General features: G+C 47.9%; 1 protein-coding gene across 2 annotated transcripts; it reads left to right on the forward strand.

Moving 5' to 3' along the window:
• Positions 1 to 14,273: 14,273 nt before the first annotated feature.
• Positions 14,274 to 25,591, forward strand: vps37c (VPS37C subunit of ESCRT-I). 2 transcript variants are annotated; one of them, XM_085275765.1, is made up of 5 exons: positions 14,274 to 14,794; positions 15,184 to 15,293; positions 17,275 to 17,446; positions 19,230 to 19,312; positions 21,464 to 25,591. In XM_085275765.1, exons 2-5 carry the CDS (start codon positions 15,201 to 15,203, stop codon positions 22,178 to 22,180), a joined length of 1,065 nt encoding a protein of 354 aa, XP_085131891.1. In that variant the 5' UTR covers positions 14,274 to 14,794; positions 15,184 to 15,200; the 3' UTR covers positions 22,181 to 25,591. The 2 variants fall into 2 exon arrangements, with proteins under 2 accessions (XP_085131891.1, XP_085131892.1); XM_085275766.1 differs by having other exon boundaries at positions 14,274 to 14,584.
• Positions 25,592 to 25,891: the final 300 nt, after the last annotated feature.

Genomic DNA, 25,891 nt, shown 5'->3' on the forward strand with positions numbered 1-25,891 from the left:
TGTCACTGTATTATGTGGTCTTCATAGGTTGACCTCTTTGTGAATGGTAGCTTGGTTGTACTAAAGTTACCATCTAATTTTCTGTTGAGCTCCTGGTGATGGGGAGGCCTAGCATTGCACACACTGTTCCCTTTTCCCAGCTTCCAGTCTGCTTTCAGTAGACAGATGGCCTCACTGTTAGTCTTCAAACTTTTGTTGATAAAACCTTTAGTCAGGGCTGAATCATGTGACCCTAACCCATACATCAGTTATGCTGTTACATATTTTCATTTTCAATATCTTTCCTGACTTATATTAAATAGTTATCACATTTTTTTCTAAACCCCGCGTCTCTGTGGCTTTTAAACCCCAAAACACGCTGCGCCAAAAACTGGTCCACCCCAAGGATCGGGTCCCCCGACCAAACAGAGTAACATAGTGTACGCTGTTAAGTGCAGGAGGATTGCCAGGATTTATACATCGGGGAAACCAAACGACCTCTGGCGAAGCGGATGGCACAACACAGAAGAGCCACCTCATCAGGCCAGGACTCTGCAATCTATTTACACCTACAGGCCAGTGGACACTCTTTCAATGATGAGGATGTATCAGGGCGGAGTCAAGGAGGCCATTTATGTGAAAAGGGAAAGACCATCTCTTTTTTTTTTTTTTTTTTTTTAAAAAAAAAAAGGGAAAGACCATCTCTGAATGGAGGAGGGGCCTAAGGGTACATCTGTCACCATCTCCTCCTCCTCCATCCCAGACACCACAGATCTGCTCCAGTTCACCTACCGACCCAACAGATCCACCGAGGACGCCATCGCCCACATCCTGCACACCACTCTCAGCCACGTGGACAAGAAACAGGGTAACTATGTGCGAATGCTGTTTGTTGATTACAGTTCAGCGTTTAACACAATAGTGCCCTGCAGACTGTTCACAAAGCTGAGGGATCTGGGACTTAACAGCCGTCTGTGTGCATGGGTGTTGGACTTCCTCACTGGCAGAACTCAGGTGGTGAGGGTGGGCAGGTGCTTCTCCAACAGCATCACCATCAACACAGGAGCACCTCAGGGATGTGTCCTCTCGCCACTGCTCTACTCCCTCTACACTTCAGACTGTGTGGCCACCCACGGCTCCAACACCATTGTGAAGTTTGCTGACGACACAGTGGTGTTGGGTGCCATCTCCAACAACGATGAGGCGGCCTACATGGATGAAGTGAAGAATCTGGCATCGTGGTGCCAGGACAACCACCTCCAGCTGAACGTCAGCAAGACCAAGGAGCTGGTGGTGGACTTCAGAAGGAGTCAGCACAGAGACTACAAGCCCATTATCATCAATGGAGCTCCAGTGGAGAGGGTGCAGTCCTTCAAGTATCTTGGTGTCCACATCTCCTCAGACCTGACATGGGCTGCCCACATTCAGGTCCAGACCAAAAAGGCTAGGCAGCGCCTGTATCACCTACGACAACTGAGGAAGTTCAGGGTCTCTCCAGAGATCCTCAGGACTTTCTATACAGGCGCTGTGGAGAGCATCCTCACACAGAACATCGTGGTTCGGGAACAGCTGTGTTAAGGACCAAAAAGCTCTCCAGAGAGTGATCCGTACAGCAGAACGCTGCTGCAGGATTGCTCTCCCCCCGCTTCAGGACACCTACACCAGGAGATGCCGGACTAGAGCAGCGCAGATACTGAAGGACCCGTCCCATCCTGGCAACAAACTGTTCCAACTTCTACAATCTGGTAGAAGGTTCAGCATCATCACGCATGTGTGAATGGGTGGATGACTGGTTGTGTAAAGCGCTTTGGGGTCCTTAGGGACTAGAAAAGCGCTATAGAAATACAGGCCATTTACCATCATCCGGGCAAGGACAGAGAGACTCTCTCTCTCTCTCTCTCTCTCTCTCTCTCTCTCTCACACACACACACACACACACACACACACACACACACACACACACGACTCTCTTCTAGACACTAAACCAGGGGTCGGCAAACCATAGCTGGACTTTACCGGGCTGTGATTTTTCGCTTTTATGTGCTGATGGGTTTGTTTGTTTCATGTTTCAGTCATATGGCACACTGACTTCTATGTGAATGTGCAGTAGTATCATGTATGCAGCAAGCAGGTGAATTCTGTACATTAAGTGAATTTCCTTCGGGATTAATAAAGTATTCTGATTCTGATTAAATAGGAATGGACAATCTGAACATTTTACAAAATAGACAATATGAACATATTTAAAAGTAAAGGAATTTGAAATGTACATTGTGCCGGTGGGTTTAGAGCAGGAGTCAGCAACCTTTCTGATGATGAGTGCCATCTAAAATGTTCTCCCCCAAGGAAGACCAACAGAGGGGCAGCCGTGCCACTGTCCCAGAAAGAGCTGAGGAGAGTCCCAGATGAGGGTTCACTCAGCAGCCGCAGAGCAGAAGCCAGGGGGGGTTGCAGTGACGCGCCCGTGAGCTCCGCCGGCAGCCAGCTGTGCCTGAGTGACCGAGCCCCAGGCCGAGAGGCCGGGGGCACCCCACCCCCGAAGTGGCCTGAGCGGGCCCCAGGCTCCAGGCCCCGATAAGCGGCCACCAGGAGTGAGCCGGTGTGTACCTGGACGCCCATCCCCAGACACAAAGAACCACCAACGCACCGATGTCTGAGGGAGTCCGCCACTGGCAGGGGAAGTGGTGGGTGGAGATAGGCCTCCAAACCTTGGAGGGCCTGAGATGTCCCCAGAGAGGTGGCGTCTGATACCCAACCTGACATATAGACACAGACATACAGGCACACACAGATACAAACATCCATTCCCCCCCTCATGCTCTCATATGCACTTACTCCACACTCAACCAACGTGGAGACAGACATAAAGAGACGCTGTACACACGATCACACTCCCCAAGCGTACTCTACAAACCGGGTCTAGGTACCCTTGCCCCTGGAGGGGAGAACTGCACCCAGACCCAGGTGGTGTTTCCCTTTTCCCTGTGGTGGGGAGAGGCAGACCGCCCCGACTCCGCAGCAGCAGGGAGGCCCCACCCTCCAGACCCCAGTCGGACGGCCAACTCCTCCTACTGGCCCCCCCTTCAGCAGGCCGCAGGTCTCTTGTGTTCTGGGGGCCTCTGGATGTCTGGAGTTTTGATCTCCTCCATACCTGCTTCATGCCCTGGAGGACGGGGCTGTGGCCCCCCCACACCCTCTAGCAGATCATTACATGAAGGAACCTTTTAAAAACAAGCGCGTCCATGCTCACAGGTGTACACACGGGTGATCACACCCACAAACTACACCCTTTTTGGCTCCTACCTCAAAGCACACTGTGTTCTGTTGATCTTATGTGCTGCACAATAATGTTTAATATTTAGTATTTACTGTCATATTCCCATATATCATTGTGATGTTGTTTATTATGTTGCTCTCGTTTTCTTCTGCTTGTTTTCTTTTTTCTTTCTCAACAGGTGATCCAGGTGATCGATATTTGTATTTTTTTGTCTGCTTATTTTGTTGGTTTGTTTTTTGCCCTTTACCCAAGTCCCTCTTCTCAGCTGTTTTTCCCCCTCTTCCGTTCTCCCTTTTCTTTTCCACATTCAAGTCTGTCCCATATTCAGCAAGTAAAAATAAAAAATAAAATAAACAATAAAAGGTGAATCAAATGGACCATTACCGCTGGGATGGTCTATTTGTTAAAGTAAATCCGTTGGGCATCTTTCTTTGCCTTTAGACAATAATTCTGATGCAAAAGAGCCAAACGGGACAGGCAAACAAAAAAAGTTCTCCCCCCCTTTGCACAAGTCGACGAGCGTGTCAGGTTACATTTCACTGTGTGTTATAATTGTATAACGATGCATGTGACGAATAAAGAACCTTGAACCTTACAATGCTGTGATTGCAGCCATTCCCCAACTCTCTGTGAATGGTACTCATGGCCATGGTGGTTGTTGATCAATGGTCATGAGAATTTGCATAATTATGATGAAGGAGCTTGTTTGGGGAATTTAAACGGGTGGATTTAGTGGCAGAAACACACACGGGCACAGGATCGCGGTGAAGCAGATTTATTTACAGTGATACGGGAATATTTACAAGGGAAGGGGCTATATACAGTGGCCGGGTAAATGTGCGAGGAGACAGAGCCGAGGGGATGAAACGGAGCCGAGGTATGCGGGAGGATAGATGGCGCACCGGAGCTACCTGAGGACGAGGGACAAAACAGAGTTAGGGGATAACGTCGAGAGTAAAACTGAGGCGGACGGGGAGAGTTGGAGAGCTTACTTGAAACACCGAAATACAGGTAAGGCAGTGGTCACAGGCAGGCGCGAGGTAAGTCTCTGTCACAGATCCAAAGAGGGCAAGCACACAAAGAAACAGGCAGGCGAGCAGGCGGCGAGACAGGCTGGTGTAGAGGGAAAGCAGGCAGGAGACGGATCTTAAAACATGCAGCTCAGTAGCGCGGAACCAACAGATTAACCTTGCAAAAGCACGTTAGCACTTGTGGAAGCGACAATACTCCGACACCAGACGTCTGTCACTCAGCTCCATCAATGCTCCCACTGACGACGTCCAATGCACCGCAGGTGTGCCGAAATACCATCAAGCACCGCCCCGCCTACCTGTGTCTCAAAAAGGGAAAGAAAACCCAGGAACAACAACACGCATGCCCAACGACTCGTAATAGTAGCCCCCCCCCTCAAGGGATGCCTCCCGGCGGCCCTCCAGGCTTGTCAGGATGCTTCCTGTAAAAATCCGTAATAAGACCCTGGTCCACAATAAAGGCCCCAGGGATCCAGGAGTGCTCCTCCGGGCCATATCCCTCCCAGTCCCCCAGAGGGTGGGCACAGCGGGCTGTGAGAGACAGGCTTGAGTTGAGAAACATGAAATGTGGGATGAACCCTCATGGAGGCCGGCAGCTGCAGCCTCACAGAAACAGGGTTGATGATGCGTTGGCTCGTGAAAGGACCCAGGAAGCGAGGAGCGAGCTTCCTGGACATGCACTTCAGAGGAATATTTGCAGAGGACAGCCAAACCTGTTGGCCCACCGTGTATCGAGGTGCAGGCGTCCTCCTCCGATCAGCAGCATGGCGGGTCCGAGTTGCAGTCCGGAGCAGCGCTGCCTTAGCCTGGCGCCAGATCCGCCGACTGCGATGTAAATGGTCAGCACCGCTGGGACTGCAACCTCCGCCTCCTGAGAGGAAACAGCGGCGGCTGATATCCAAGACATATCTCAAACGGAGAAAAACCAGTGGCAGCCGAGGTGAGGGAGTTATAAGCATATTCAATCCAGGCAAGATGACTACTCCAGGAAGCGGGGTCAGAGGAGGCCACACAGCGCAGAGTGGACTCCAGCTGCTGATTAGCCCTTTCAGTCTGTCCATTAGACTGCGGGTGATAGTCCGAGGAAAGGCTCACCCCCACCCCCAAAGCAGCACAAAAAGTCCCCTGTCAGACACAATGTCCAAAGGAATCCCATGTAAACGAAAAACGTGATCAACGAGCAAGTGAGCAGTTTCGAGGGCAGAAGGGAGCTTAGATAGAGGGACAAAATGCGCCGCCTTGGAGAACCTGTCGACAATGGTGAAGATAACCGAGTGGTTAGAGGAACGCGGCAACCCGGTCCACCACAATATGCGACCAGGGCCGACCCAGGACAGGCAGGGGGTGTAGCAGCCCGGGGGGGCCAGGTGATGGCTCTTATTGCATGCACAGGTGTTGCAGGCCAGTACATATTTGCAGGCATCACTCGCCAAAGCGGGCCACCAAAAGGAGCACCTTAACAGGGAAACCGTATGACGCACGCCGGGGTGACAGGCGAATCGAGAAGCGTGCACCCAGTGCAGGACGCGTGCGCGCACGGCCGACGGGACAAACAGCTTGCCAGGCGGGCCCGAACCGGGGTCCGGTTCCTGCAGCTGCGCACGCCGCACCAGGCTCTCGATTTCCCACGTCACGGCCCCCACCACGCAGGACGAGGGGATGATAGTGGCCGCCCCTGTAGACTCAGATTTGGGAGAGAATTGACGGGACAAGGCGTCAGGCTTAGAGTTGCGGGAACCCGGTCGGAAAGAGATAGTAAAATTAAACCGGCTAAAAAACAGCTTCCACCTGACCTGCCTGGAGTTGATCAGGTCACTCAGCTTAATCCTGTGTGAACAACTGTAAATATTGTTTTTCATCTTTACATACTGTGTATTTGAAATATTCTTGTTTAATATCCAAGTAATACTGTTCAAAGTTAGGGTCATGTTCATACATGTTAAAAATGCCTGTAAATCAAACTGAGTTCAGTGACAATTACTGTTTGTTTGAATCAGTTTATTAATAACATAAAACCTTTAAACTAATGCAACACATATAACAATGTAACAAATATATTCAAATAAATGCATTTCTCAATACATACGTCATTTGGGAACTGATCTTTCTAGAAGTGAAACAGTCGGTCCATCCTCCCCCTGCTCTCCTCTCCTCAGCCTCTCTTTGCTGCCTCATGTCCTCTCTGATGAGGTCTAGCAGCTCATCATCTCTTCTCCTCTTCCTCCCTGTCGTAGGTGGCTGAGCCGCTTCGTCATCGCTGTCGTTTTGGTCACACACTGCTGTGCTTGGCCCTGGAGTGTCCTCAGGGAGAGAGGACATTAGGACAGGAGGCTTAGTGGAAGGCATCTGCCCTATCACCTCATCCATGAGGGCAAACCAGGGCCAAGCACAGCAGTGGGCTCCCACTGACCCCTCTCCTGAGCCTGGATACTTGCAATCCTAAAGGCAGAGGAAATCAAAGATGACAGCAGGCAAATAAAAACACCACAACAACTCTTAGTAGTTGCATATTTATTAACTTGTGTTCTTTTTTTTTTTTTTTTTTTTTTTTTTTGCCTGTCCCGTTTGGCTCTTTTGCATCAGAATTGTTGTCTAAAGGCAAAGAAAGATGCCCAACGGATTTACTTTACCAAACTGACCATCCCAGCCTTGCCATAATGGTCCATTTGATTCACCTTTTATTGTTTATTTTATTTTCACTTACTGAATACGGGACAGACTTGACTGGGAGAAAGAAGGGGAGAAAGAAAGAGGGAAAGAGAAACAGCTGAGAAGAGGGACGGGGGAGAAGGGCAAAAGACAAAAACCAACAGAACGGGCAGAGAAAAAAAATGCATATATCAATCACCTGGGTCACCTGCTGAGAAAGAAAAAAGAAAACAAGCAGAAGAGAACAAGAGTAATAGAATAAACAGCATCACAATGATATATGGGAATATGACAGTAAATACTAAATATTAAACATTATTGTGCAGCACATAAGATCAACAGAACACAGTGTGCTTTGAGGTAGGAGCCAAAAAGGGTGTAGTTTGTGGGTGTGATCACCCGTGTGTACACCTGTGAGCATGGACGCGCTTGTTTTTTGTTTTTTTAAAAGGTTCCTTCATGTAATGATCTGCTAGAGGGTGTGGGGGGGCCACAGCCCCGTCCTCCAGGGTATGAAGCAGGTATGGAGGAGATCAAAACTCCAGACATCCAGAGGCCCCCAGAACACAAGAGACCAAGGAAGACCAACAGAGGGGCAGCTGCGCCACTGTCCCAGAAAGAGCTGAGGAGAGTCCCAGATGAGGGCTCACTCAGCAGCCGCGGAGCAGAAGCCAGGGGGGGTTGCAGTGACGCGCCCGTGAGCTCCGCCGGCAGCCAGCCGTGCCTGAGTGACCGAGCCCCAGGCCGAGAGGCCGGGGGCACCCCACCTCCGAAGTGGCCCGAGCGAGCCCCAGGCTCCAGGCCCCGATAAGCGGCCGCCAAGGAGTGAGCCGGTGTGTACCTGGACGCCCATCCCCGGACACAAAGAACCACCAACGCACCGATGTCTGAGGGGGTCCGCCACTGGCAGGGGGAGTGGTGGTAGGGGGAGATAGGCCTCCAAACCTTGGAGGGCCTGAGATGTCCCCAGAGAGGTGGCGCCTGACACCCAACCTGACATATAGACACAGACATACAGGCACACACAGATACAAACATCCATTCCCACCCTCATGCTCTCATATGCACTTACTCCACACTCAACCAACATGGAGACAGACATAAAGAGACGCTGTACACACGATCACACTCCCCAAGCGTACTCTACAAACCGGGTCTAGGTGCCCCCGCCCCTGGAGGGGGGAACTGCACCCAGACCCAGGTGGTGTTTCCCTTTTCCCTGCGGTGGGGGGAGGCAGACCGCCCCGACTCCGCAGCAGCAGGAAGGCTCCACACTCCAGACCGCAGTCGGACAGCCAACTCCTCCTCCTAGTCCTAGCCCCCCTGCACCAGCAGGTCGCAAAGAATGGGGGTGGGAGAAGACTCCAAACCTCCCTCCACCCGCTCATTGTAGTGTTGATGCATGTGTGTTCTAAGGTGCATTTAAAACCCAGGAGGGCATGGAGCTACCTGCCAGAGAGCAGCAGGTAAGCGCATGGTCCCTCCTGCTAGCCCTCAATGTCTACGTGTATTTAAAATTGAGAGGTGGGCAACGATGCCAGGGGTGAGGTGTACACCCTGATGGTACTTTGGACTCCGTGTATCGTGCCCACCCCCAAGATCCTATATGTATGTGTAATGAGAGTGTGAGTAATGTGAATGTCTAAGTTGTGGGATAAAATTGAGGCAGAGGCAGCCAGAAGGGGACAGAGGGGGGGGTAGCCTCCTCTGCACCCTGGTGACATACCCCTACTCCAAGGCCCTGCATGTGTGGGTGGTTGTGGTGGCGCGGGAAGAGGGAGGCAGCTGGAGATGGGGAGGGAAGGAAGGGAGGGGCAAGTGACCCCTCCCTGGGCCCAGCTCCCCCGCTGACCCCAGTAGGCACCCCCATACTCCGCGACCCGCCAGGGAAAGGGGGCCCAGGCCCATCCAGACCGGGCCCAGTGCAGCAGCGCCGCCCGGCCCCACAGAGCCCGGGACAGTCCACCCAACCCCACCACAGAGAAAACTGCACCCACCCCACCATCCACTCATCTTCCAGACTACATAAGACAATAAACACCCAGGCTGAGATCTTCCTCCACCTCTCCTGTATCTCCCCCTCCTGCATATTAACTTGTGTTCTTAAGAATCATCTTCTTGATAACACACAGACGTACTTTGTATTTTTTGAACTTATCTCATGTCTTCTGGCCTGCAAGCGGGTGACTTTCCCCTGCAGGCCCATCTTCTCCAGGATTGTCCTGATCACACACAACAAATAAGAGAAGAAAGGAAACCATGGCAACTATGTTAATCCCTAAACCCAAAGGTTTTCACAGCAGAGGAACGCCGTCTGGACATCACAGGTTCTGCACAGCAGCGGTCCGTGGGTCGTTTGGTACCAGGCCACGAGAGTTGAGGCTCCGCTGTGAAATTTATGGTTTTCAGGGTTTGTATCGTTAACTCGGTTTCCCTGGGTCTTTCCCCTTGTTGTAGTTGTGCGTCTTATTTTGAAAGACATATTTACACGTTACCATAGCGACCAGAGAGCATTAAGCGGCAGAGAGGAGGATGTTACTGTCAATGTTGGCGCATTTCAGGAGGACGCTGCTAATAAAGTTACACAATTACACAGTACATTCACGTTTATTATTATATTTACAAAATACAACAGTTTTCGTCTTGGTCGGATCATTTTATGTGGTTGTATTTATCTGCGACACCTTAAAGGCTCCGTGTCTGACATAAACCGGTCTGTGGCGCACCAAAGGTTGGGGGACTGCTGCTGTGCAGCATGAGGGTTAATGGGACCGTACTCATATGAATATGATGTGTAAAGTGATTTATTCTTGTACATCCACGCCGTAGCGGCCCAGTTCTTCACCCTAGTGAAGAGGTGAACGTTTTCTCCTCATTTTCATAAATTAAGCATTTGGTCTTTGTTCCCCACAACATATCACCAATTCGAAAAAATCTAAATTAGCTGTATGTAAGCGGCAATACATGGAAAACCGCGGGACATTGCTTCCTTCCCCTGAATTCGGACACAGCCAGTGAATGAGAGACAGAAGGGAAACACAGCTGGGGCAAATCAGAGCTAACGAGACAGGGGAAGCAAAACCTGAAACAATAACCTGAGACACGGACTTCAAAGTGAAACAGGAAACATAACACAGAGACGCGGACTTGACAAGGGGACACAGCAGCCAGGGGAGTAACTATGGAACACAGAAACCAGAAGACAGAGCTCTAATAAAGAAACCAAAGACTAGAAATGATATCAAAGTTCATAAATAACACAAAACTGAAAACCCAGGCACCCGAACACCTCCCCCTGATTCCCAAACTACCTCAGCTGTTTTTTGGGCTCTACTCTGAGCACCTCTTGGATGACTGAAAGGTGGCTAGTCCTCTTTGGGTGAGATCTGCCACCCTTTAGACAAAGCTCATTTCTGCTCTCTTTGTCATCTCATTCGTTCTGTCAGTTTTCCCACCTTCTAGGTTTCTTGTGGGTTCTTGGGTGCAGCGATGGCCTGGGATGCTGCTGACACGGGCTCTGGGTTCTCTCTCAGTGGGTGGTATATAGGAAATATGACTCTTTGTGCTGGCTCTCTCCTTCTGGGAGTCTTAAACATCCTGAACCCTTTCCTTTCCCCACTTCCTCTGAAAACACATCACTCACACACAAGGTATGAGCGGGAGGAGCACAAGCTACGTAGGGCGATGCACATGGATTTGATGGCCGCGCTGTGTGTCCATCTGTCTCCATTTCCCATTTTTCAACCCTGTCTGGGACCAGGGTTGGTTGGAGCACCTGTCCATCCTCAAATCACAGGGTGTGGTGGATGTCTTTGTGCAGCTTCTGTGTGTCTGTAGCTAGATCTGGGTTGGAGGCTCACTGAGCCTCGGTCCCTGTGAGAAACTGTCATTGAGAGTGGGGGTGGGGATTCACCTCCTACCGTTCCCCACTCGGCGTTGCTCGTTTTGGATGGTTGCTGGCCTGCTCTCCTGGGGGTTGTGGTCCGAGCCGAGGTGGCTTGGCCTTCTTCTTTGCCTGGACAGTCACAGGGCACAGATAATAATGTGAATAATAAAGTAAAATAAACAAATAAAACAGAGATGGTTAGAGCTGTGTTTAAGGATTAAAGGATATGACTTCTATACCAAACACCAAAGGAAACAAACAAAAAAATCACATTAAACAGAAACATTGCGATAGCTTCGCGGTGCAAAAATGCAAAGCGCCTAAACCTGCATTCTGTACTGATACTATGTTTCACAATGGAAGCTTATATTACATTATATTACACAAACTGAATTTCCCGGAGGAACCCACCCGAGGGATGAATAAAGTTTCATCTAATCTAATCTAGACTGACGATTTATGATTGACAGGTCATCAGGAAATGGGCAAACAGTTTCAGTCAGACCCGCCCTCTTCGTCATATCCTTCCCTTAAAACAGGACTAATAGATGATGTCGCAGTAGCTTTCACTGCAGGAAAGTACACATAAAATAATACAGAAAAATCCTTCATATTTACACTTTACTTTGAACTAGAATTTCCCTGCATGTATTCCTGTAGAGTAAACATTTAGTGTATTGTTACTAATTTATATTTTACTTCTGCAGCTTTATGTGAAACCGTGTCTGCAATTTCATAAGCACGTACTGGATAGGCTGTTAAAAGATGGATGTATTTCTACTTTAATCCATTATGTTGGAAGTGGCTTGATCTTCTGAAGTTACCCAGGGATTAGCAGTTAGGCTGCACAAGCACTGATGCTCTTTTCCTTTACATCTGCCAGCTGTGTGTAGAGTAACCTGTACAGTTTTGTGGTAGAACGTTGCAAAACTGGTTTTACAGACAGGATTACGTTTTTACACTCCAGTGTTACCAGTGAGTGAAGGTTATCCTTTGAATCAGCACGTCTTTAGCCACAGGAAACTTTCTGAATAGCCCCAGGTCTTTATCAAAGGACAGAATCCATTTATCTCTGGTTATCATGAGCAAAGTCACATTTGAAACACTTCCATCTCTGTCTCACCAAACTACCCTAATCAAAGAAATCAATACCAGCTGAGTATAACTGTGAGCTTTATGTTATATGTTTACTGTTGTAAACTGTGAGTGGTGACAAACAGGGTTCAACACTGTGGAGGACTCCAGCAGCTGTGCTGCAAAGCCGGCTGATTTGGTGGTGATTTGGTAGCTAAAAGACTTCAACAGTGGTTATAAGAATTATTTAAAAAAGTAAACGAGAAAGACAAACGTGAGGTGAGACGGAGCTGCCTCTGGCTCTAATGCAAACTTGTGTAAGTGAATCAGAGGCTCTCAGTGCTTCGAAGTTGTTTATTCATTCCTAATGAAGTACGACAGAAGGTCAGAGGGACAGGCGAACACATCTGTGATGGTGTAAACCTGAAATCATGCAGCTGCTCAGAGTGCTGTACACGGGTGTGCGTGACAATGAGTAACCATGGTTACAAAAACTCTCATCATCCACAGGGAAAGAGCTCAGGTTATTATATCCCTGCAAAATCAAGAATGCGCAATACTTCAGCATTAGTGTTGTAACATTAATAACACTGACACTTTCAACAAGCTTATCTCTGATTCCAGAGGAAATAACGTGTGCACTGTGTCACTGCTGTTACTTAAGGGGATGGTTTTGCAGTTTTCCTCTTTACATTTTATTTAATGTGTCCAAAGTTATTCTTCCTGTTAAAACAAACTTTTCCCTTCCCATTGTCACCCAGTGCTTTCTCAGTTCAACATAATTCATTTAAGTTGAATATCATTAAACTGTGTGGACACAGAATCGTGCTAATTACTGCCGAGTAACATAGAAACCTACAGTTTCACTCACCAATCTGTAGAAGGGAGGGTTTCTGTAAAGCTAACCACACAGCAAAATATCAGCTGTCAACCAGTAACAGAGCATGTGTTTGGGATGTGGTGGGATGGGACATTTTGGCTTGTGCCTAACAAAGAAGGACAAAAGTGGCATTGAGTTCAATTAGTCATTCTAATTAGGTTTTATTTGGTTTTATTTAAGAAGGTATGTTCAGTCTGTTTTTTTTCTTTTGGCAAGTTCAGTGTTCAACAAATAGTTTCAGAAATGCAAATGAAGATGTTGCTTGAAGACGTTTCACCTCTCATCCGAGAAGCTTCTTCAGTTCTAAGGTCAAATGGTGGAGAGTCCCAGATATAAACCTAGTGGGAGTTTCCCCCCACAGAGGGACAAAAGGACCCCCTGATGATCCTCTAATCGCCTGAGCCAAGGTGTGAAACTGGGTGTGGGTCCCAATCAGCCAGAGTTTCGGGTGAGTTCATTGTGAAACCTGGCCCCACCCTATCATGCGAATTCCTGAGGTCAGATGGCCCAGGATGTGAGTGGGCGTTAAGGCGTCTGGGAAGGATCTCAAAACTGGATTATAGATGGCAGAGAGTTGGTGTCGTAAACCCCGCCTCTGTTCAAAGATGGTCGCGCACAGTGGACATAGATGCTTCTTTCAAACCATCTGTCCTCTCTGTCCAAAATGTGAACATTGGCATCCTCGAAAGAGTGCCCTTTATCCTTAAGATGCAGATGGACTGCTGAGTCTTGCAGTTGCATGACGAACTCTGTATTCCTCGTCCACACGTAAACACAAAAAAGGAGTTTTAAAAAAATCTCCGTTTTCGGTGATTCGAAACGCCGTTTACGTTTTCAAAATCACCCGTGTAGGTGCGGACGCAGCGTAAAAGAGTTAGTAGTTTATTTTATTACTACCTGCAGATTACCTGTATTTAGTTAATTGTTTCCTAAATGTTTGAGGTGTGAAATAAACCGCAATGGAGCAAAATATGGGCGTGTGTGGTTAAAGGATGTGTTTGCGCGTGCATGTGCGCGCGCGGGGGTGGCGTGAACATTTTTCTTGTAAAACAAAGGGGGGCCTGGCAAAAAAGTTTGGGAACCACTGAGTTAGGAAAACATAACATTTGAAGACAAGTCTCGAAAAAGTACTACAATACGTTATTATTAGTATTAATAGCTATTACTGCTCACAAACCCGCCTGCAATACGAGCCAAATACGTGAGAGCTCGCTTTTATGGATTCAGTGGTGTTTTTGCCGCTGTGGAAAGTGGACATCACAGCAGAGGACGGAACATTACAGTCACGCAGGGGTTTCCCTTATATCAGCTGAGCACCGGACTGTACCATTACCCTGCCTTATGGGGGACACACTAGGGAAAACGGACACAGTTAAAATAATTACATCCAAGTGTGCCCAGAAATAATAATTATCGGGAAGCATTTATACATACAAACTTCGATGTAATTAAAGTTCACGAGCGCTGTATTCAGAATGTTCGGGATTTGTCCGAATACCACCCGCAATTCGTGTAGGCTTCCAAAAATGGCGGCGGTTTCTGTCAGTGTGGAGTGAAACTTTCCTATTTTCAGCGAAATTCTTCCTCCATTCTAGCATTTTGTCGACTGTAGTCGAGTGTTTATTAAAGTAGGCATCTTCGGAAGACACCGGCGTTTGACAGTCGTCGTCAGGACTGAGGGGGTGACTCTAAGCTCCGGTTTTGAGCACCAAATCGCTGAGCTTCCTTCGAAGTTGACGGTAGCTGAGTGCCTGACATTGCGATCATAGCGACTGTTGTCATCGTATCGCTTAGCGCCGAGCCGTCAGGTGAGATTGGACGTCGGTCGATTAGCAGTAGATAGCTTTGCGGCCAAAGGGCGTCGGAAACAAAGCGGTTGGTGTTTGTGTGTGTGGATCGAGCCGGGGCAGATTACAGATCCCGAGGACGTGTCACGTCACCTGTCAGTTGGAATAAATAGGTGCTGTTGGATGTCACCGCCACTCTGTGCCGCACTGAATTTGGTTTGCTAGCGTCGTGTAAGTACCGGCTCATTTTCACCCGTGTTCTCGCTTCACTGTGCGCCCAGACAGCTTGTTGTGTTTTGGGGCCTACAGTCACTTGCCTCCATATGTTTGTACTGCGCTTTTATTATGCTAGCTAGCTGTTAGCCGTCATTGGCTAATTTGTTGTATTATAATTTGTCTAATGGCATATTGCGGGAAAATAACTAAGTGCAGTTTTCATATATCGCCTACATCGTGGTGACTTTCTTTAGGGAACAGCAGCGAGGGACGTGGTTGGTGTTTTCTTGATTTTCCGGGCTGCCTCAGAGCGGCTCATGGCTGCTCGGAGATTGTAAATGTCAACTTTCTGTCTCTAACGAGCGTTTCTAATGTCTCTTTCCTGATTTGTTTATGTTGGACAGCCATCCTGGCAAATCAAATGGAGAAGCTTCAGGACCTCAGCCAATCAGAGCTACAGGAGCTCCTGGACAGTCCGGAGAGGGTGGAATCGATGGCTCTGGAGTCCGATGAGGTGAAACTGGTGCTTCATTCTTCTTCCCCTTTGTCGAAACGCCGATTAAATTCCCTTAATGAGAAGTCAGGAGTTTGATTATGTGGCATTGCAGTGACCCTACAACCGGTTTCTAATTTAAATCTCAAACGGTCTATAAAGTCTTTCTGCCAAGGTTACATCAGCTCAGTGAAAAGTGACAAAGACGAGGCGGTCAGTGGGAAGCATTTTAGTTTTAAATGTTCAGTAGTTGTGTGGTACTTTTCTTCTTCAAAATAATAAAGTTAGGAGTTATTATAATTGTCCTGGAAGTGAGCAAATAGGGATTTGCCTTTGTCCCTGTAACCTTTGCTTTGTTTGCAGTCATGCAAAATTGTTGAGTTGTTCCGAGGAACTTCGTGTCCTTCATCACCTCCTATTTCAAATGACTGACTCATGTCCCCTTATCTCTGAGCTGGTTCAAACTGAGTCCAGAATACTTCAGGTGTTTTGTTTTGTGAAAGTGTTCTGATGATTTCAAATGTTGGCAGATCTCCTGAAATCATTAGGTTAGATACTGACATTGAACTGCTGATTTGACACAAGCTTGCAGAAACCTGAGCTACTCAAGGTGAACAGAGACAACACAGTCACCTGTGAGAGGAGTCTCAGTGGTTTATCTGCCATTTCGTCATTTGTCATCCAGTTTAATCCGATTTTTAAGGACTGAGTGCACGCCAAGACAGAGCAGGGTTTCAGGTTAAAGCTTGTAGAGAGTCACTTTGTCGGTTGTCACGCTGTGTTAAGTTTTCATAACTTCAACTGGGAGGAATGGGAAGAAATGACGTGCTTTGTGGCATGCTGCTAGCAACAAAGTGCCTGAAGATGACATTTCTAACTTTGCTAAGCTGCCTGTTGTGTGCAGACACAATACTGGTTCATCCCTTGAGTGAGCCGATTTTTCTGCTTGAGTGATTTATAGGTCAGAGTTAGGTGGCTTAACAAACCAAATAACATTGCCCTGAACATGATCAGGTACAAGTACTGAAAACAGCCAGTGTCCAAAGAAAAGCCTGAGAACTGTTGCTCACTTTGAAAATGACGCGTCTGACTGCGTGGAAGCAAAATGGAAAGAAATGAGGTGAAGGCTTTTTGGGCAACTCTTTATGCCAGCCTGACCGCAGTGACACTTTCAAACATGCTGCTAATCCCAGAGGCCAACAGACGTTTTCCACTGACGAATGTGTAATATTGAGTCAGTAAATAATGACGCTGCGACACAGTTTCCTTTGAGTTCGTCTCATATTAAGACTGTTGTGAAAGTCGTGTGATGTTTTTGGGGTCGTAATCGTGGAAAAAATGTCCCCATAGCTGTATATGTGCGTCACAAAATAATAAACATTATGTACTCACGCATGAAAAACAGCAGTCAGATAAAACTGATGAGCTGTGCAGAGAGCGGACAGACAGCAGAGCTGTCCCACTGATGCCACCAAAGTCCAGTCCAGGGCCGGATCCTGGTCTTGACTTGACTGAACGCAGCGTTAGGAACGTTGTTCAGCTGTTTCACATCGCAGGGCTGTACACACAAAGACACAGGCTCGTGTTAAAACTGTAAAGATATGCCTCAGCTGTGACGCGTACTCACAGTACAGGAACAGGACACGCACACACTTATGTCAGCCTAACAAACTTATTAACTGCAGTTATTTTACACGCCAAGAACAAGATGGAGAATCCGGCTCGTTTGCAGCACACACGAGGCTCCTGTGTTAGTCGCTGTGGTTGCAGTAGTGCTTTTGATATGACTCTATGTTCTACACGAGGAGAATCTGCTGACATCCTTCCACCAAGTCAGTCCATCGTTCGGTCTTTTAGAGAAGACTGCTGAGGCTTACTAAACGCCACATTTCAGTACTTGTATATGTGGTGATGCAGACACACTGAAGGATCTACACAGACACGTGTTTGATGCCGACACTTAAAGTTCTAATTCCCATTGCATCACATGCTTTTGTTTCAGATCCAGAACATCCAGCTGGAGAGAGAAATGGCTTTGGCATCAAATCGCAGCCTGGCTGAGCAAAACCTGGACATGAAGCCTCGCTTGGAGTCGCAGAAGGAGCTGCTGGTGGAGAGATATTCTCAACTAGAGGCAGTCAGAGAAACCTATAGACAGCACTGCTCCCTGAAAGGTAGGGGGAGGGATGAACACTGCACACTACTGACTGCACCTGACTCACTGTGTCACTGAGTGAGTTTTCATCACGTGCGATGATCACATAAAAGCCACTGATTGTCAAAAAAGGTTAAAGTAGATTTGTCTTTTTGGACGTTGACTATAAATGTCTGAAATGGGAACTGGACTGATTCACGTACAGCACTCTTCTACTCTCTCTGAGCTCTTACTACAACATTCACACACACTCACACTCTGATGGATGAACTTGAACCTGGTTGAGTATCTTGGCGTGCAGACTGCAGGAGGCAGCGATCGAACTACCGACCTTCTGGTTAGTAAGTGACCTGAAGTGTCACTCAGAAGCGTTTCTTTGTTTTTCACCTGATGGGGTGTTGTTGTCAAACTGCTCCTATTTTTCCGTCTGTTATAGGACTTTCTTTTTTTACATAGGTACACTTGGTGTCATTTTACACATTTATTTCTGAAAATGTCAGAGCCGTGCATCATTTACTACAGCAGCGTTTCTTTATCATTTAATGTGTAGTTAAACGCACAAAGGGGAGTGTCACTGGTCGGGGTCAGGCGATGATGTAAAGTGAGTTTGACATCTACTAAAATTAAAGTCTCAGATGACTCTGAATCCCGGTGACCTTGACCTCAAAATGAGAGGTCAGCCTTTCTGAAAAGAGTTTCACATTTATACCACAGGTGCTCCTAGTATGAGGCTGGCGGTGCCAGTGCCCTGGGTGTGGTAGTAGTACACACAGTGTGGGCACTGGACCCATCCCTCACCGTGGCCCCTGAAAGCCTTGCTTTATGTGACTCAGGATTTTATTATTTCTCTTCTGCATCTGTATGTTTGAAGTGCCTTTGGAGAAGATACCCCAGGTACTCTTTCATGCATCCATCTAGGTTTGCATGTGAGGCTGTTAAATGTGTTCATGGATGCAGCTCAAAGTTCAAATGTCCTTGAAGTGTTAGGTGAGAGTGAAAAACACCATATAAACGCCAGCCATGTACCATGGGCCAAACTAAGACTGGGTGGGACGAACCTCATGGACCTGATAGTCAGACGGAGTTTCGAGAGTGAGTCGGTAATAAACAGTCACCTCAGTGAAGGAAGGTTCCCAGTTCGAACCTGTTGAAAAACCTGCTTGGCAGGTTAGCTGGTGATTTGACAGTGGCTCATTGTGCGACAGTACATGGTTATCTGTGTCTGTGTTTAAAAACAGAGGGAGCGCCAGCTTCAGAGAGCTGAGTCTTTATGTGCCCAATACATACAAATCCTAATAAACTGGCACCAGATGAATGTGCAGTGTTGCAGTGAGTCGTAGTTCTTCCTCCACCGCTGTGCAGGTGGAGCTGCCAGATAGATGGATCGATACATGAGGGGACCATGGCAGTATTGAGTCTGTGTACAGCCACCGAGCCAGAGTGAGCGAGGCACTGTGTGTAAAATGGTTCGTTCAGAATGTGTATAAACCCTCTTGATTCAAAGCTGAAAGTGTGCACTTCAGCACCGTTATTGAACGTTCGTTTGGAAACAGTCTGCAGAATCTCTGTCCTTAGCAGCTGGACTTGTACCTGTGCAGCCCACCCAGGTAAAGTCTATTTGTGGGACACACAGGTGGGAATTTCCCAGCATGCCTCTCAGTTTGCCTGTGTTTTTAATCCATTATAATAATGTGAGTCCACAGCTCTCATCAGTCTGAGCGTTTATCTGAGCGTTTAATGTTTCCATCATCAGACACGCCCAGGCTCATACTCGGTCTCTTTCTAACTCTTGCTCCCCTCAGATGGCATGGCAGGTCAGGTGTCTCCAGAAGCGCTGTTCTCAAGACTACAGACAGAGGGCAGCAAAACAGAAGAAGAGTCAGAGGTCAGTGTTCGACTGTCAAACATGTTGCAGGTGCATCGTTTAACGTAAAGGCAGACGCGTCAATGTTTTTAACGTGGGCTCAGCATGTTCAGGTAATATGAGCGAAAGGCAACAGTTTAAAGTTGGGTTCTAAACGCCGACGATCACGAATAGATTAAAGAGTTTCCTGAAGATGGGATGTGTTGTTTCCTATGAGTCTCTGCATGCATGCAGACATGACAGCGTGGTGGAAGTCAGTGTGTGGGCTCAGGAGCAGCGTTTCCTGCTTCACCCACTAATGCATGTACCATTCGATGAAACACTGATGAGTTTTAAGTTGGATTTTTGAGGCTGTTTCAGATTAACTGGACTGTTCTGTGGTCTGACCAATCAAAATTATTTTTGATGCCGCCATCTCTGAGATGGAGCAGACAGACAACCTGGTATGATATCATTACACGATGCATTCTGTAGCCATGATTGGCTGTACGTTAGTGCACATGGTACGGTGAATTTGCTCCTGAGTGAAGAGCCCATTAATGCTGACACATCAATGCAGGTTTTGGAATCACACAAATCACCATCAGATGATGTCTTTGGTTCAGAAGGTCTCAGCCTGTGAACGTCTACGCCAGTGTAAAGTTAGTTTCTCTTCATAAAAATTTATGGACACATTCACACTCCGATGGATGCATCAGAAAGCAACGTGGAGTTAGTTTCTTGCCCGAGGATATTTGGCATGCAGACTGGGATCAAACCACCAACCATCTGGTTAGTAGGTGACCTGCTCTGCCAGCTGAGCTGCAGCCACAGGTGTCAGGATGTGGTCAGCTTTCACTGAAGTGATCAGACAAAAGCTGGGAACGCTTTGTTGTCCCCGTGGAAGAGCGTCTGAGCTGCTGCCTATGGTACCCACCCCCTGAAAAGCAGCGATGGATGGGTGAGCTGGGATTCTACTTCCCACGAGCTCACTATGCTCCAGTCAGATGTGACTGACGTAAACGTCACCATCAGGCAGCGAGCGTGAGGGTCCACGTGACCTCCTGATGACTCTGCTCCTCCTCTTTACTCAGCCACACTCACTGATGCCTGTAAATATGCGACCCACCTGTTTGTGACAGCATGGTGGACACTAGGGTTGGGCGATATATTTACGCATGCGCAGGCTTTGTGATGGGCGGAGCAATGTAATTATGCACGGACTGATTTGCGTGTTTACAACACAGAAGTCCAAACATGGACGAACTCATTTCCAAAAACAATTATGGCTGTCAGCGTTAACGCTGCATTAACGTGATTAACGCCATTAAAATCTGGAGCGCAGAACGAACGAACTTTGGACAAACTGCCCAAAATACGCTGACAGAGACATTTCAGAGATTTTGACTGTCTGTTATGCAATCGTGTTTGTCGTGATGACCCCTCATTGACTCGCCAATCACCAATTTGGGATGAAAAAGGTAAACCTAAGGATGTAACCACAGCGGTGTGTCACTCGTGCAGACGTATAGTGTGAGCAAAGTCCTCAAACACGACTAACTTAGAGGAGCATGCACGCGTCCACCATCCAGCTGAGTGTGTTAGGCTGTCACCAGCTTCTGCAGCTCCAACAAGCATCTGAGTGCCCTGTGAGGAGGGGCATCGCAGATGAAAGAGGGTGTTGTTAAAACAGCGCTATTATTTGTATTTCTGTTGACTGCTTCTATTAGCTACATTATTATTAGCAAACCTACTCATGGGCTCAGTCTATCGGCGATAGTCAGTATATTCGTCCAGTCGCCCGAACAGCTCGTGTCTCCGTGCTGTGTTTTGGATTAGTTGCTTCATTCATCAGGAAATTCAACTAAAGACTAGCTGGACTAAGTGCGCCCCTGGGCACACTGTGTTATCTAGTTGGGCAGCTCAGCAGTGCAGACCTATCCGAACTAGAAATGCTTTTACTTTGAAGGATTTTGCACTTCCTTTAACAGCGGCTGCTGTTTATCTGGGCTGTGGCAGGCTGTGGGCTTGTTTTCAGGGTGCCGTCACATTGTGCAGGTTGTGAAGCAGTGGGTCCCACCCCGCAGCACATCATTAGTCTGTGGCTACTACAAGTAATTTGACCTTAGAGGTAGTTTGATACCTGCTCAGCAGTAAGCACCGCTCATTTGTCTTACCTGTCTCGTCCCGCAGGCTCTAGCAGATGAGTTTCTGGAGGGATCTCTTCCGCTGGACTCCTTCCTCGACCGATTCCTCTCCCTGCGCTCACTCGCTCACAAAAGACGCGTACGGATAGAGAAACTCCAAGAAATCCTGCGACAGAGGAGCGAGGGCAATGCCACCGCCATGACGTCGTCAGCATGCCTGAAAGAGGACTCTGCCACCCCGCTGTCACCGTGGGATCAACAGACAACAACAGCAACGACGACGAATCAACAGCAGCCGAGTTCCAAACCTCAGAACGCCTCTCAGCCCGTGTCCTCGTCTGCAGGGGGCTCATCTGGGCTCCCCTACAGTCCGTACCCCGTGTCGGGCCCTACTCCTCCTGCTGTAGTGGCAGCAGCAGGTTCTGTTCCAGCCAATGCCCCGTCACAGTTCCCTCCTTACCCAGGTCCCACTTCAGCTTTCCCTCCGGCAGGGAGCTACTCTGGCCCTAGCCCCCCTTTTGGGCCTCCAGCTTCGGCCAGCTGCCCTTACCCGGCCCAGCCCTCCTTTCCTTCGCCACATCCGGGCTCAGCATTTGGCCAGTACACCCCGAGCCACGCTCAGAGTGGCCCTGCGCCCTACCCGGCCTCCTACAGCTACGGGGGCTACAGCTACCCATCTGGGCCAGCCTATTCCAATTCTCAGTCAGCAACAGGGAGACCCATGTACAGACCGGGATATGGAGTTCCACAGCCGTACTCCTGAAAGCACTGCTGCTCCGCTGTCTCTCTTCTTCTTAAATCTTTCCTCCTTTGCTGTCTCACCATTTTCTCTTCCCTCACTCCTGCTCTCCTCGCCCTGTCCTTTCTCCGATGCTCCCAGACTCAAGAGGTCTCTCGCTTTACTTTGTTGCACTATTTCTCTAATATCAGTCTGTCTCTGTTTATTTCTTTGCCCTTCCTTTGTCGACCCACCGACTCCCCCTACTCTGGTCTCAGGTTGTTGCGTTTGTGTTTAAGCGTTCAAACACTGTCTCTGGCTCACTCACCTTCTTCCTTCTGCACATCGTTGTCTCCTCCCTCCTCTTCCATGTCATTTGTGTGTGTGTGTGTGTGTGTGTGTGTGTGTTGCTGTTTGGCAATCAGAAAGTCCTTATAGACACAAGTGCACTCCCCCTTATGACAAATACATGGCAAGAATCACACTCTGTGACAGTGTCCCCATCCCCTGCCATAGTCTGTGTGGTTCACATTGTTTTCTGTGAGCACCGACGAGATATGGAAGCTTTATGTTCTGCTTTGATGACCTCTGGGCGTAAATGATGCCATTAAAAAGGAGAAGGCCGGTACACAGTACGATTCTTACATGAAGTTGAAGTGCAGGGTTTGAAGTTCCCATATTCTTATCTGTAGCTGCCCGGATATTCAGCTCTTCCAGTTGCAAGCGAATGTGAACGCGGCCACTTTGTTTCCTTTAACCAAAGAAACTTCTGCTGATGACACTGCTTTCATTCCTCTTCCTTTCATTAGTGTTGGACAGAGGAAGCAAACTGCAGCAAGAGATGTCACAGTACTACGTTTGTAGTAGTGCACACCAATGCCAGTAGCAGATACCAGAGTAGAAACAGCCGGTGACTATCTCAACAGCAGCAGCAGTGTGCGCACTGCCCCTTTAAAACAAGAGCCCACCGTGTGTAACCTACAGTACACTACACAGAAAATACCACGTGTATTTCCAGGTCACAGTACATGTACAGCATTTGGAAGCTACTGTAAGCATTGGTGCTGCGACGTCCCCAGCTGCAGCTGTGTCAGCAGCTTCTCCTCTCAGCCCTGCTTAAAGCACTCGAAGAGGAAACAGGCAGACTTGGAAAATTCTTCAGATTCCTGATCCCGACTGTGATGTCCTTTCCTACTTTTCTGTAAAGTCAACAAACATGTCTGTTTCTGTGAGTGGAAGCCTAGCTGGAGAACCGACACTGTAGGCAGGTTTCTGGTTTTCTCCACACATCTTCACGATCTTTTGCTTTGTATTTTTCCAATAAGTAATTCAAAGGGAAACCCAGGAAGGGTCGCTTGTCAGAACGGTCACACTCTTGATTTCCTTATAAGCATGTTTTATCGTGGAGAAGCTGACACAAAGGGATTAGTTGGTGTCACTCATGTTGCTGTGTGCTCCCTGCACCTCTCTGATTGGTCCACGGAGGCTCTCCAAAGTCAAGCTTTGTGTTGGCTTCAAACACTTTGGCACTGCAGACCATCGTAGGTGAGGTGGAGGTGTTGAAGGGAATTTAGTATGTGTGTATTTTTAAACTGAAGTGCCAACATTGTGACAGGCAAACGCGTAAATCTCACATTTCTTTGGTGACGAGCTGTACCTTACATCCCTCCAAGTGACTGAACTGAATCTAAAGTGATCTGGCACTCAGAAATACTGCACCGCTAGAAAGCTCCAGAAAGCTGCATTAGTGAAGCGAGCTCAGAGTTCAGGCGACTGAATGATGATGATGATGTTAAAGAGGGGGAGGAATCCCGGTGTGGTTGTGCAGCGGAGAGCGGTGTGCAGAAATCCTTTTTGTTTCAGTGCATGTCAGACACGCAAAGTTGAACCTGCTGTTAATCAAAACACGGTAAATCTGTACCTGAAGACGGGCTGTGCAGGCTTCAGCTGAGAGCTGGCTAATGCTAGGGCGAGCACTGTGCGGATACATTCAGTCATTATCGTAGTAGCCAGTGTGAGCCACGCTTCTTCAGATGTTACATGATTTAGAAGAAGTTGGATATCAGCTGACTTCCCTGCCAAGGTCAAAGATCACCTCTTCCTGCTTTAAGAGCTGTCGCTAAGACTGCTAGCACAAAGGCTTTCACAGTGGCAGTAGCAGGTGTTCAGTCAGTCAGCAAACAGTCACTGTACACTCAGTCACACAGAGGTTTCTGTGGTGTTTGGAGAGGTCATTTATTTTTTATTTAACCAGGTTAGTATAACCATCCTCTGTTCCTCTGCCTGTCTGAAAGAGCCTGTGATGGACGGCTGGCTGTCAGAAAGAAAGCAGAAGTGTAAAGTGGCTCGCTGTGGTGAAGGAGCACATGCTCCACCACAGACACGAGCATCAGACTCGCTGTAAGGTCTGCTGGAAACAAAGATGGAAGGTTCGCTCTTCTGAACAGGGAGGGAGTCTGATGAAACTCACTCGTGTACCGTCTGCACATAGAAAACACTTAGAGGCACAGGTACAGTCAGCTGTTGCGTGTAACTGACCTGTCTGTTACTAGCCACAGAGCGCTAAGCCACGGCAGTAAGGTTCTCTTTATAAACCGCTCGCTCACCGTGCTGATGTCTGTCACAGAGCAAAGACACTGAAGGAAAGAGACCAGCATTAGCTCCTCTGCAGGAACCAGGTACCCCGAGGGCAGTGACTGCAAATGTACTTTAGACCTTTCATGGCAGTAGTCGATGTAATTGGCAGTTCACTGTTTGCTTTTCCTGGTTTACGATTACTGCCAACTCTGAATTGATTAATGCTTGATAGAAACTAACATATAAACAAATATTTCAGCATTAGGTGAATTAGTCTTTTATAAAGGGTGCCTTACTCCTCACAGGTAAATGTGGGCTGTAGCTGACAGAGTGCATGTGATGGCTCACCTGAATCCAGCTCTCAGTACCTCAGATGTCCACACAGTGGCACCAGCTGACAGACTGGCGCCGTCTGATTGGATGAGAGCTGACGCTGCACCTCTCTTGGTGCTAACGTCGCCCTCTGGTGTTACCTGTGGAGTCTTACTGCACACACACACAGCAGATGTCTCGCTGGCTTCAGTTGGTTTTACGTGAACACGAGTAGGTGACGACTTCACATAGAGATGCTGCAATAACCCGAGCATGACGAGCTTTCACATACGATAAAGACATGACGGTGGTGGATTTGTCCTGAGGACTTCAGTGTTGTTAGGAAAAATGACGACAACAATAATAATAGTTTTACAGTGTTTTAGAACAAGCACAAGGCAGATGTCTTAATATAGTTAGCATTAATATTCTGGAGGGAAATATCAGATTGATTTAATGGTTCTGATCTGGAGGGATTCTATTACTGATGATGTAGATGGAAAAAGAGAAAATGTTTTCTTTCTTGTTTTGGTTGTGAATAATTAAACAAGTTGATTTGAAGTAAAATGCTCAGAGTCTTTATTACGTTAGGATTCATGGAGTCATACTGCTATAAAAATGATTTGTGTGAGGTGCATCGAGTCATGAAAATGAATCTTAAATGTTATCAAAACCTTCACTCATCAAAGTTAGGTGTGTAAAGTTCTCTAATACCAAGAAAACCCGGTTTTAACTGGATCAATGAGGAGCCACTGATATCAACACAAGGAAGCTCCTTACATGAGTGGAGGGCTTCACACCAGGACCATGAGACTGCACGCTACATGGAAGGAAGGAGGCCGAGGACTGGAGAGCATCCGGGATGGA

This window comes from Mchenga conophoros, linkage group LG6 (assembly GCF_057382185.1).
Source record: "Mchenga conophoros isolate Kocher_MC1m ecotype Shallow Benthic linkage group LG6, M_conophoros_male_GT1.1, whole genome shotgun sequence".
Classification (NCBI taxonomy): domain Eukaryota; kingdom Metazoa; phylum Chordata; class Actinopteri; order Cichliformes; family Cichlidae; genus Mchenga; species Mchenga conophoros.